At 38.7% G+C, this 12,167-nt stretch overlaps 1 protein-coding gene across 4 annotated transcripts in view; it reads left to right on the forward strand.

Annotated features, from left to right (window-relative positions):
- Positions 1 to 12,167, forward strand: part of NF1 (neurofibromin 1) — an 81,156-nt gene that overhangs the window by 31,560 nt on the left and 37,429 nt on the right. For 2 of the 4 annotated variants that reach the window (XM_048966725.1, XM_048966726.1), the window contains 7 exons: positions 731 to 866; positions 4,371 to 4,433; positions 6,025 to 6,183; positions 6,756 to 6,853; positions 6,994 to 7,140; positions 7,567 to 7,713; positions 8,011 to 8,121. In XM_048966725.1, coding sequence (XP_048822682.1) covers positions 731 to 866; positions 4,371 to 4,433; positions 6,025 to 6,183; positions 6,756 to 6,853; positions 6,994 to 7,140; positions 7,567 to 7,713; positions 8,011 to 8,121 — 861 coding nt within the window. The remainder of the gene's footprint in view (positions 1 to 730; positions 867 to 4,370; positions 4,434 to 6,024; positions 6,184 to 6,755; positions 6,854 to 6,993; positions 7,141 to 7,566; positions 7,714 to 8,010; positions 8,122 to 12,167) is intronic. The other 2 variants (XM_048966727.1, XM_048966728.1) reach the window with 1 other exon arrangement.

A 12,167-nucleotide genomic window follows, 5' to 3' on the forward strand; every position in this document is an offset into this window, starting at 1 on the left:
TTTCTGCTCCTCATTCCTCTAGGTACATTCATTGTATCTACATTTCTTAGACCCAGGGAGAGTTTACAGAGCTGTCCAGTGCAGTGAGATGAGTTCTGCTGCATGTCCTCTGAGCCCTGAGGGCTTAGAGCCCTTACAAACCTCATCTGCTTGCTATTTCATACTACTTCATACTTTTGTGTAGGCATAATGTGGCATTTTGCAGCAGTACCAGAAGGCATCTGGTTTAGGTCATTGAATTAGTTACAGAAGTAAGATGGAATGCATGTGTGTTGTGTGCAGCTTTTTTGTTTTAATTTCTTGTGTCACTTCAGGACTTGGATTTAGTAACTGTTGTCAGTTGTTTTGACTTTAATTCTTAGAAAATTTTCATCATTCTTCTCTTAAAAAGCTTACCAAACAGTAGGCCGCCTTTTTAATAGTTTAGCTCTCAAACATCTGTCTCTTAATTCAGGAACTGCTTTCAGAGAAACCATCAAACTGACAGTGCAGACCTCTGGAAGTGATGAATGCTTGTCTTTGTATGGAAGAGAGAGTCCAACTTAGCTGTCTATTACTGAGTTTTAAATGACCTTCTACTTGTGCAATGTAAAATATTGGTGGTGAAAGACTGTAAATGTTCCTATAAAAATTTCTGTTTACCTTGTGGAAGAAGGTTACTGCTCAAAGTACAAGCACAGCTAGTGTGATTTGTTTGATTTTCAGTCTTACGTTTATGGATCTGTTTCAGGCTGGAGCCTGCAGAAAGCCTTGAAGAGAACCAGCGGAGTCTCTTGCAAATGACAGAAAAATTTTTCCATGCAATCATTAATTCTTCTTCGGAATTCCCTCCACAACTTCGCAGTGTGTGCCATTGTTTGTACCAGGTATGCCTGCAATGGGTGCCTGCCCCTGAACTCTGGGGTTCGTTTTTTCAATTCTGACAGCTTGGTCTGATAACGGGTGCACAGTGGTATTACTGAAAGACTTCTGTCAGAAGTTTGGTGAATAGCAGAGAGCTGAGCTTGAAGACGAGATGCTGCTGTAGGACTTGAGCTGGCAGTGAGGAGGTGACTAAAATATTTTCTTTTTTTAAGGAGTTGTGTCACAGCTAAGAATTCAGTCCTAATAATCTCAGTGTTTTAGCATCTCAAGTGGGAAACCAAAGATTAACTTGCTATGGAGGTAATGGTTATATTCGCTTCCATCAGTTTGTCGTACAGCTCCCTCTCTAGGGAAGGCAGAAATAGGGAACAAAAAAAAATCACTGCCACTTGGCAGCAGAATGCAAAACTACATTTTGAATATAAAAGCGTTGTACTTGTTCCTTTTTATTTCTGATTTAATTGGTCTTGTTTAAATTTAATTTATTAACTTCATACCTTTGATCAGCTTCATAAGTATAATAGCTACATGTGCAGTTATTAATCTTAAGTTCTCTGCATAAAAATAGTAGCAAATTCTTCAAGGGTATTTCACCCCTGCAGTAAATTTTTCCAAAACTCTCTATTAAATATCTTATCTAGATCACTGCTCTGGGAATAATATTTACAGGTGGACACAACCTCACATTTTACACCTTTGGTAGAAGAGCAGGCTAAAAAGATTATAAAATACTTGTGAATAAATAAATTTTAAAGACAACAACAACACAAAGCAACAAAGTTGTATGGGCTCCAGTGAGACAAAACTAGCTGAAGTCCTGAATTCTAGAAAGCATGACTAGTAGCTGATTATAGTGGAAGAGAATAAATGTCTAAAATGTTTTGGCTGTGTTTGGTAGAGTTGTAGTTACGTGTGGTTCCTTCAATAAGCTCTTCTGCAGGTGAAATCAAGACATTACAGTATACAAACTTTATTCTGATCTCACTGTATCGTGTCTCTTGATTAAGATCTGAAAGCAGGAGTCTCTAGTCTGCTGTGGACAACTGTAAGCAAAGCCATTCACTTTTATTGGGAAGGCTGTCCACTTGCATATGATTTGGTAAATAACATTAGCCTAGTAACTGGAATGCTGCAGATGCTTTGTACTTTGAGGATGATTAGGCAGAGGGAAATTGTTATATTTAAAATGTAGAATGATAACTGGAGAACATTTTAGTCTATAAAGTAAAATACCTTCCTACTGATACGGGCAGCGTGTTCTCCTGGAGTTACCGTAGGGTTGCCTGCCAGATGCCTGGAGTGTGTTGTGCGTAAAGGGCTGCTGTGCTTTGCTTAAAGGGGTGACCAGATGTTTTCACATACACAGTATGGATAAACAAAGAAGCAAACAGGAGGAAGAGAACCTGGAAGAGACAAAGATAAATAAATTGGTGGAGTTCTCTTCATGATGTGAATTACAAAGATTGAGTTTGTGACTTGTGGTTGTTGTGTGCTGTCATATCAACTTTGCAAAAGAAAATTACCAAACTGGGACTGTTGCTTTGCGTGTTCCTGGTTCCATTTATAAACAATGCTTGAACATAGGAAACCTGTGGAATGCTCCTGCTGCCTGTGGGACCGGTAGGGAATATAGTCTCCAGTCCTGGAGGAGAATGCTGTCACAGAAGAGCTGTGCGCAGCAGGTTGTGAGCTGTGAGCCCTGAGGTGTTCTAGAGGAGCAGGTGTAAAGTGCAGCAAGGAAAACAGATTTTCTGAGCCTTGTCTGGAAGGAAGGCATGCAAAGGAGTTGTCAGCCCTTGTTGCATGTGGGAGATAGTTGTGGAAAGTGGAAGCAGACGCAGGAGAAAAAACCTTGAACTAATTATGAACAGTCAGAAAAAATTCTATGCAGTAGGTACTACCTGTTTTTTGTAAGTGAATGCTGTATTTGCATTGTTTCAATAGAAATAATTTGTTTCTGAAACCAGGTGATTGCTGGTCTTCTCCAAATCAATCAGACAAACAAGTGAAAAAAGCAAATTAGCTTAGCAGTGATACTCATCAGGTATTCTTACTCTGTAAGAGGTCTGTAGCTAATTTTAATTAGTGTGGCAACATTATAGAAACAGAGATGCTGGATTCATTGGATATTGCAGACTGCACTGGCAGGTGCTGCTTTTACCAGAGCAAATTCCTAGTAAGCATTTTCACTTGGACACACAGCTCACTGCTAGTTCTGCAGTAACTGCATCACATTCACACTTGCTCGTTTTCAGGTGATGTATGTTCTGGAATGTTATGTGGTCAAGAATGAACTGGATTATAGTCTCTTGTACAAAGAAATGGTGCTGACTATCTCCTAAAAGCATAGAAACATATGGAATTAAGCACACAAACAACATGATTTTCCTTAATAAAGAGAGGCGGAAATTTTAGTTCCTTTGAATGAAGTAGCGTGATGAGTAGAGATGGATGAGACTGTTTTTGAAGTTAACTGTTTCCTTCTGGAAATTATACAAGGTCAAAAATTTGGTAAATGCACCATTGATTAAATATTAAAAGGTCTTGAATAATTTTGAACTCATCACTTGGTTAGTTTCACTCATTTGCTTTTACTCTGTCACATTTTTAAGCTGCAGGAGTTCTCTTCCAGTTCTTTTCTCCTCTGATACTCTAAAGATGTATGGACTCTTGGTGTGTGCTTGATCTCAAACCACCAAACACTGTAAGCTTTTCTATTGATAGAGCTCCAACCAGCTGGTGATGCTAGTTTACTGTGACAGCCTTTATGGAAGATGGAGGGTTGAGCTCCAAGAGCAGGATGTTCCTCTTTGGAGGGCAGCAGTAGAAGGCTGATGTGCTGTAGCTTTGCTCAGATCCTGATGTAAAATACGGGAGAATGTGATGCTTTGTGGTGGGTCCCTTTGCCTTGAAATTAACGTAATCAAAACGAATATCTAGACTATCATGTAGACCTGCTTTTTTTTTTTTCCTCCATTTTTCACAGAAATGTGTTTATTGTTAGTGTTATCAAAGTCATAATAACCGTGATGAATCACAGATTAACCAAATTGAAGGACACACAGAGAAACGTTGGGAAGATTTTAAACTCTAAATTTATTTTAAAAGTTAATGCGCATTTCAAAGGTATAACACTTTGTTATTTGTACTATTAAAACTATTTGGGAATGGTGAATTGCATCTGAAAGCTGAATATACAACTTAATGCCCTATATTGTATATCATGAACACTTTAATGTGGTTTGACTTTTAATCTAGCCAGAAATAGTAGAAATGATTGAAACGCAACATTTGCTTGTTTTATATTTAGTGCTTTGTAAACAAGATTTAATTAAAAAAAAAGTGGAATAAAACCTCCATCATCAGTCTTTAGTTTATATATTTCATTTTCTGTTGGTTATGTTTGTTACATTTTACTGTGCAATTTACGTACAAGTCAACATTGGTTTTTTGTTGCTGTATGTAGTTGGTGCTGTGACTTGTTTGTGCTCATCTCTGTTCTGTAGGCAACTTGCCACTCTCTACTGAATAAAGCTACCGTAAAAGAAAAAAAGGAAAACAAAAAATCAGTAAGTTTGGAGACCTTTTTACTAGCCATTTCTTTCAACCCACAACAGAAATCTTTTGCTGTTTGTTCAAAACATCTTCACTTTAGTCTGTTTGAACTCACTGTGAAATCATTCTACTAATTCTGGCACAAAATAGCTTTCATTTCAATTAACACTGGAATTAAGTTATATTTAAAATATTCTCTGTGTGCCTATCTGAGTAAACAAAAAGACATTTTTAACATTACTTCTTAGTATGTAATATTCTGATTCCTCTACCTTTGCCATCTTCAAATTAAAAAAAAAAAATAGAGAAGGAAAGTGTTTTCTTTGGTTTTGGGGAAAATCTGAGTCTGTTTAGTTGTTGTAATGCTTTAGTAGGTAACGACTTCAGCTTGCATCCTGCCGGAAGAACAGTTAACTGATGAATTGCTGGAGAAAAAAAAGCTCCCATGACTTATTTCGGATATTTTTGTTTGTTTGCCTTGTGAGTAAGCAATAAAATTTAGCATTTGTATTTACTTAGAGAAGCAGATTTCCCATTGCAACTGACTTATGGAAATTGTGATGAAGTGGTGTCATTAAAAGCTGAGGCTTACCCTTTTCTTTAACAGTGACTTCAAAACATAATGTAAGAACAAAACTGAGTAGAATGAAAATTTGGGCTTTTATTAAATACTCCCTTACATTTTGCAGTAGCTGGGCAGAACAGTAACGTGTGGAAATAGAAAATCTCTCTGCAAACTAATATTTTACAAGAACGTATTACAATAACTGATTCACAAGATAACTATGAATGAAGTTGCTACTGAACCATAGTGATTCTTGATATGTTATGTATGTGCTAATGGCTTTAACTGTTTTAAGAAGCATGAGTGGAGATTGCTCTGGTTTTTGTTTGAAGTATGGGAAACTGGGGAGTGTTTGTGTTCTATGCAAACAATTTAACTTTGCGTATGAAACTGCTGATTTTGTTATGTGGAAACATAGAATCAGATTTATTATTATTAGCTGTTAGTTTTACAAAAATGTGTATAAATATTGAATTTTTTTATGACATTGCCCACTCAGCTTTGGACCATTCTGTGTTTCCTTCTTTGACAAATCTGATGAGATACGATGGAGATGGAGAGTATTTCAACAAATATCTCCTTCCCTCAAATTCAGGTTATTCCTGAAACTTTGTTTCCTATTGATGGAGAGGACCTTGAAAATAGAAGTGAAAAGACCTAAGAATCTAAAAAGAATTATCTGTGTTTCTTTGGAATACTGCATGCTTGAATACAAACATAAGGCATTTGTCTACTTGTCATTGGCTTAAGTAGTCAGTAACGTGGAATTTTGTGTTCAGAAATTGACCCCCAGCGAGGAAGTTTGTGTGAAAGCTGAAGTAAACCTAGCCTGTGTCTGCACAGCCATCTCTCCCTTTCTCTGCCTTCCTTCTCTTTCTTGATTGTCGTGCAATGCAAGACCTATCAAGGCAAGAGAATCCTACTCAGACTTGTTGAGCTTGGCTACTATGGAAAGAATACATAATGTGGGACTGCCTTGCGAGAATTTTCTGCAGTTGCTTTCCCTTTAATGCAAATACATTATTTATAATGCTTTGTAGGTTGTTAGTCAGCGATTTCCTCAGAACAGCATTGGGGCGGTTGGAAGCGCCATGTTCCTGCGGTTCATCAACCCTGCGATCGTCTCCCCGTACGAGGCAGGGATTTTAGATAAAAAGCCTCCGCCCAGAATTGAGAGGGGACTGAAACTGATGTCAAAGGTGAATCAGCTTCTCTCTTTGTTTGGCCGTATTTCATATTCTACCTGAAATAATTCTCTTCTTCGGTGGAGTGATGTGAGGAACGTTTAGTTAAACGTATTCTTGAGCGGCGGAGATCATATTTGAACTGCAGCTTGCTGCTTTTACAAGTCATAACCTTATTTGAAAACAACATTATTTCCGGAGTACAGAGAATATGCTGATATTGATTAAGTTCACACAAGTTCTAAAGAAGTGACCTTTTTTTTCCCCCTGTATTGAATCTCAAGATTGGTAGTTTAATGGTTCTGTACTTCTGTGACCTACGTGTGTTTTTAATGTTGAGAAATGGTGATTTTCTTTAAATAAGCATGTATTGCCTTTATGCATGTCTAAGTGAAGTCTTATCCTAATATTTATAATAATGTAAAAGAAGATACTTCAACTTAATTGTCTTGTGTGGCTGCTTTTTTGTTTTGAGGTTTCACAGCAGCTTAAGATAGGTATTTCTGGTAGTGAAGTTATGCTGGCTATCGTAGCAGTTTTGACATTAAGACTTTCTGCGCCCTTACCTGTTCTTTATTGCTGTTTAGATACTTCAGAGTATTGCCAACCATGTCCTGTTTACAAAAGAAGAACATATGAGGCCTTTTAACGACTTTGTAAAAAGCAATTTTGATGCAGCTCGAAGGTAGGTCCTTTGGGAACTTCTGCAAAGGATCTTTATTGTGTAAACTGTAAGCAGAGATGCATTCTTATGGCCTTTTAACTCGTGCCTACGTGACAGATTTCCCTAATATGTTTATGGCAATCACTGGTTTTGATCTCTAGGTTTTTCCTTGATATTGCGTCCGATTGCCCAGCGAGTGACACCGTCAATCACAGCCTGTCTTTCATCAGCGATGGCAATGTTCTTGCTTTGCACCGGTTGTTGTGGAACAATCAGGAGAAAATTGGCCAGTACCTTTCCAGTAATAGGTAAGGCTTAGGAATGCTATGAAAGGAACTGCTAATTGGGAATGAACATTTGGAATTTGGAATCAGATGTTTTTGTGGTTAATATTGAGAAGAATTTCATTGATGGAAGTCTTACCTTTGGGAACTTCTTCTTTTAGTTTTTTCTTTCCTTACTTACAGCCCATTACTGGGAAAGGGTCTGAAGCGTTTGGCTTCTTTACTGCCAGCTTTCTGTGCACTTACATAGTTATATCTCAGTGTCTGTCATGTGGTTTGTAGAAATAACATGTAATGCATTTTTCTCATTATTCCTCTTAGAAAAAAAAAAAATTCAAACTCTAAAAAAGAAAATATAGCTTCTTCAAGATAAGGGAGGATATTGGGCAAAACACTACAAGAATTACTGAGTAAAGAAAGATCTATCTTTAAGAAATTTGCTGTTTCTAGGGACCACAAAGCTGTTGGAAGACGACCTTTTGACAAAATGGCTACTCTTCTTGCCTATCTGGGTCCACCTGAGCACAAACCTGTGGCAGATACACATTGGTCCAGTTTAAATCTCACCAGTTCAAAATTTGAAGAATTTATGACAAGGTAATGAGATTATTATGGGCTTTTAGTCTTCAGCATGTTGAGTAACATATGTAGTTATTAAGCCTGCAGCTTTCATTCTGAAGGAGTGTTCAAAAAGTTGGCTGCAAACGCACCTGCTGTGGTTGTAAGTAGATTTTAATAAATGAGAAACCTTGGTAGCTTTTGTGATTTAACAAAGGTTCAAGATTTTATGAACTTAATACTTCTGTTTAAAGATGCAAATAGAGGGTTTGGGTTTTGCTAGTTTGTTTTTTGTAAGGCAGTTGTGAAAAGTTGATGTCATGTTCTACTTCTTAGGCACCAGGTGCATGAAAAAGAAGAGTTCAAAGCATTGAAAACGTTAAATATTTTCTACCAGGCTGGAACATCTAAAGCTGGCAATCCTGTTTTCTACTACATTGCTCGGCGGTAAGGAATCTTTCGCCTACCCTGTCTAAAATAAACATGCAAAATCAAAAGTATCAAGTGTGTATGTGAAGTGACACAACCAGGACTCTGAAAGTAGCTTATCTGCTAAATTTTGGAGACCATATTTTTGAACTGTGATTTGGAGTTAAATTAGAACTGTTGTAGCTCTTACACCCTGGGCTGTGTGGGTGCCTGTAGGAATATACCTGAAACTTTAAATGAATTTTATTTATTTTTTTCACTGTTTGAAATAAACCACATTACTATTTACCCTTCAACCACATTACTGTTAAGCCTTTATCAGTGATTATAACATCTTCGCATTATGAAGTATGATGAATAACAAGTTAAATGTGAGATAGAGTTTCTCAAAAAAATCCACGTATCCCATTTGAAAGAGTAATACAAGTACTTAGAAGGTTTGTATACAGTGAACACCATAGTGTTGCTTTAGTTATTCATAACAAGTAGCATGCTGCAATACTGAATTTAGGAAGAATATCCCAAGGTTAATATTAGTCAGTTTATGATCAAGTAGTAATTCTCTCTGTTTAGATCTGTGTTTAATTCAAATGAAATAAGGCTGCAAAGGTGCTACTACAGTAAGAATGTGAATGAAACTTGGTATTTTAATTCAGTTATTAAATAATGACCTTTTAAGATCTGTGGATCTGTGAGAACAGCATGTTCAAAGCAGTATCCATAGAAACTGAGAATGATTTTAAGTACTGAGCACAGACTTGTTAACGAAAGGAGAGTCGTCGTGCTCACAGCCATGCGAGAGGCTGTGTCACTGAGCTCGCTGCTGGTGCCTTTTTCCTCTGGGCAGCGTTGGTGGTGCCTTTGCTGTACCCCAGTGCTGCTGCTGGGACCTCGTGTCCACGTGGCACCACCCATGCTGTCAGGTCTTGTGGATGCTGCTGTGGTCGGATTGTTGCTTTGCCTTTTGGTGCCCCTAGGGTTCATGGTTGTGCTTCTGCTGCTATTGCAATGTGATTTTTGCTGGTGCTGGTGGGTACAGAGCCATGCCAACATAGCTGCCCAGCACTGCTCCTGACACACTGTTTGCTGCTTCTGCTGTTGCTGGGGTGTTTGTGTGCTGGCAGTGGGGTGCTTGCTTGCTGTACCATGTTAGCAGGTGCGCAGTCAGAGCGATGGTGCTCTTGTTTGTTGACGTGAGGCTGAGCAGCTTTTGTGGTGCCCAAGCTGGTGGCTGTGGCCTGCTGCTCTCTGTGAGGCCTCTTCCAGGTAATGGTGTTGTGAACTGTCAGCAGAGCCTCTGAGTGCACGTGGCGAGCTGAGGAAGGCATTTCTTGGTGGCATATTGTGTTTGTATTAAACAATTTATGTAAATGGTCGTTTGGGTAAGGTGATCATAAGGTGGAGAAAAAAGGAAGTCTGACATAGCTCATCTGTGTGGAAGTAAACTGTGGATTGAGAGCAAAGTGCCCAAGTTTCTTGTGTACTTAATGAATATGTAAGCCTATGCCAATCAAAAGAATACTAAACGTAAAGAAGCAGTCACTACATAAATTTTGTTTTCTTTCCCACTTCTCTCTGCACTGTTTTTCAACAATTTGTTGTTCTGAATTAGAAACTATATAAGAAAATGTAAGTAAGTAAGCCTTTCATTTTCCTTTATTTTTACTTGGGGAAATCAAACCTTATGTTTGAGCGCTGCGTCTATGCTAGGCGGTAGAGAAAACATGAATGATGCCTGAGAGGTTGAGCTGTGATACAGAGTTGGCAGTAAAATGAGTGTATCCAGTGCCAGGACTGAAACTAAGTTCTTTTTTTTCCCCTGGAGGCTCCTGCAACTAAGTTCACACAGTTACAAAAGTTTAGCTAAGGACCCATTTTTAATTGCTCCATCATGTAGGTGACTAGCCTGTTGTGAACACTTAGAATAACCCAAAGATAAGCGATTTTGAAGTTTGTTTCTGCATAAGCTTCAAAAAGGGTATGGTGTTCTTGGGACAGCATGGTTCAGCTCGAATAAATTTGTTTTTTAAAGCCTGCAGGTTGTTTAAGACAACGTCACTAACCTGAATGTCAGTAGAATTTTAAGGACTATAGGATGTATTATGTTCAGACCCCTTCTAAACTAGTTGTGCTGCTCTCAATAGAAAAAAAAAACCAAAAACCTGACATTGGAAATACAGGAATAAAAATGGATGTTTGGAAACTCTGATTTTTCTCCCGGTTGTTGTTTGTTCACTGCTGTAATTGAATAAGCTTGAAAAGTTGTCATCCGTCTGCGGCAAGTGAGAAGGGTCAGCTGGGTCATTGCAGACCTCAACTCCTACCTGCATTTATTGCTCCTTCCTTCAGTTCTGTCAAAGGCATTTTGGAAACTGTTTCTCTGAGACTCGTGCATGTATCCACTGTGAGGAAAAGCAGTCTCTTTAGGATGGAAAAAAGCAGAATGTATACTTTCAGAAATACTTCAGGTTTTCAAGATAACCAATCCTTTTGTTGAGGAAAATGGGTTGGAACTTGTTCTCTCTGCCCTCCTCCATATCTTACGGAAGTTATATTGACTGTATGACAACAAAAATAAAAATACGCCTCCATTATATTTGAATAAATATGATTTCTGTTGAAATATATTTAAAATTGCTGTTGTACCCTGGCATAGTTAATTTCGGTGTGAGTGAGCTTGTTGAAATAAGACTTTTTCTACCTTTCTTCAAGTGAGATGCGTAGTGAACACCAATAGATAAGTGAAGCAAACCCTGAATACTTGGAATTTATTCAGCTTCTGCTTGCTTTATCTGAGAAAACGTATAATCTTTAGTGTCATTAAATGCTGATTGTGTTTTGGATGTGTGATGCTCCTTGATTAAGGGGCCAGCTCTGTGTGTGAACGTTGTATACAGGGGTTTGGGAGAAATCTGTCCAGGTTTGGGCAAGTTGGTAATGGGCCAGAATAAAGCAGAATGTGGATTATAAGGCTGGATGGCAGCTATTTGTCATGCCAGTTACTATTTATTGCCTTTGTCACCCTTTTTATTACTACTTCTCTTGGGCTGCTATGTAAGCCTGTGGTTTCTTTCCACGAGGCTGCTGTTCAAACCTAGCAGGTGGGGCCTCTTCTCTGCGCTGTCTCTACAAACGGGGACATGGCTGGGAGGTGTTCCTCTGGGGTGTTGAGCTCATGGTTCTGAGCCAGATGTCATGTTCTGAGGTGTGAAATGTGGAAAGGCTGTTCAGGTCTGAGCTGCCAGTACATCTGAGGGCTTGCAGCAGGCAGATTTTCTTTTTTAGCTTAAAGCCTTGTTGCTAGGGCATTGTTGAGTCATTTCTCTGACATATCTGGATCAGTTGATATCCTCTTGTGCTGTGAAATTTAATCTCTTCTGCCTTTTTTTTTCCTCCATGTTTTGTTCCCTGGGTAACAAACAGACTTCCAAAGCCAGTGCTCTCTGTCTTTAATCCTTGCTCTGTTACTACAGTGATCAATGCCTCAGTATATATTGATCCTGAAGTACTGCCATTAAGTTTTAAAGCTGCTATCTCAGACTAATTAATAGGAATCATGGGAACAGAAACCTCAGAGTTGTTTCACACTGCAGCTGCCCGTGCAGCAGTTTTAGCCTTCTGAAAGCAAACGTGTTTCTGCATCAAGGCGTGCTGGATCACGTCTGGAGCAGCCAACAGATAAAGACAGCAGCATTTTCAAAAAGATCCTGAATGTTATATTGAAGTGTTAGTTATTTTGAAACAAAGAATTTCCTGAGGATGGATTATGGTATTTATATTTATCGTGGACTGAGTGCCCTGCCTGTTAGAAGCACAGCAAGCTGTTCTGCAGCGCTCACAGCCATGCGTGTTGATTTTATTTCAATCTGACTGTGCTGTTGCCAAGCAACAGGTGCCTGCCTCCCACACTGCCTGCCTACTTGTGCTCTGTTATCAACTCATTTGTATTCCAGAAAAATACAAGGGAATCCAAATTTAATCTGCCTACTGAAGGCAGTCTGACTGAGAAGCCCTCTTTGCTTGCACCTACCAAGGGCAAGTTTTGGATATAGAGCATGGCCCTG

The sequence above is a fragment of the Lagopus muta genome, chromosome 20 (assembly GCF_023343835.1).
Source record: "Lagopus muta isolate bLagMut1 chromosome 20, bLagMut1 primary, whole genome shotgun sequence".
NCBI lineage: Eukaryota > Metazoa > Chordata > Aves > Galliformes > Phasianidae > Lagopus > Lagopus muta.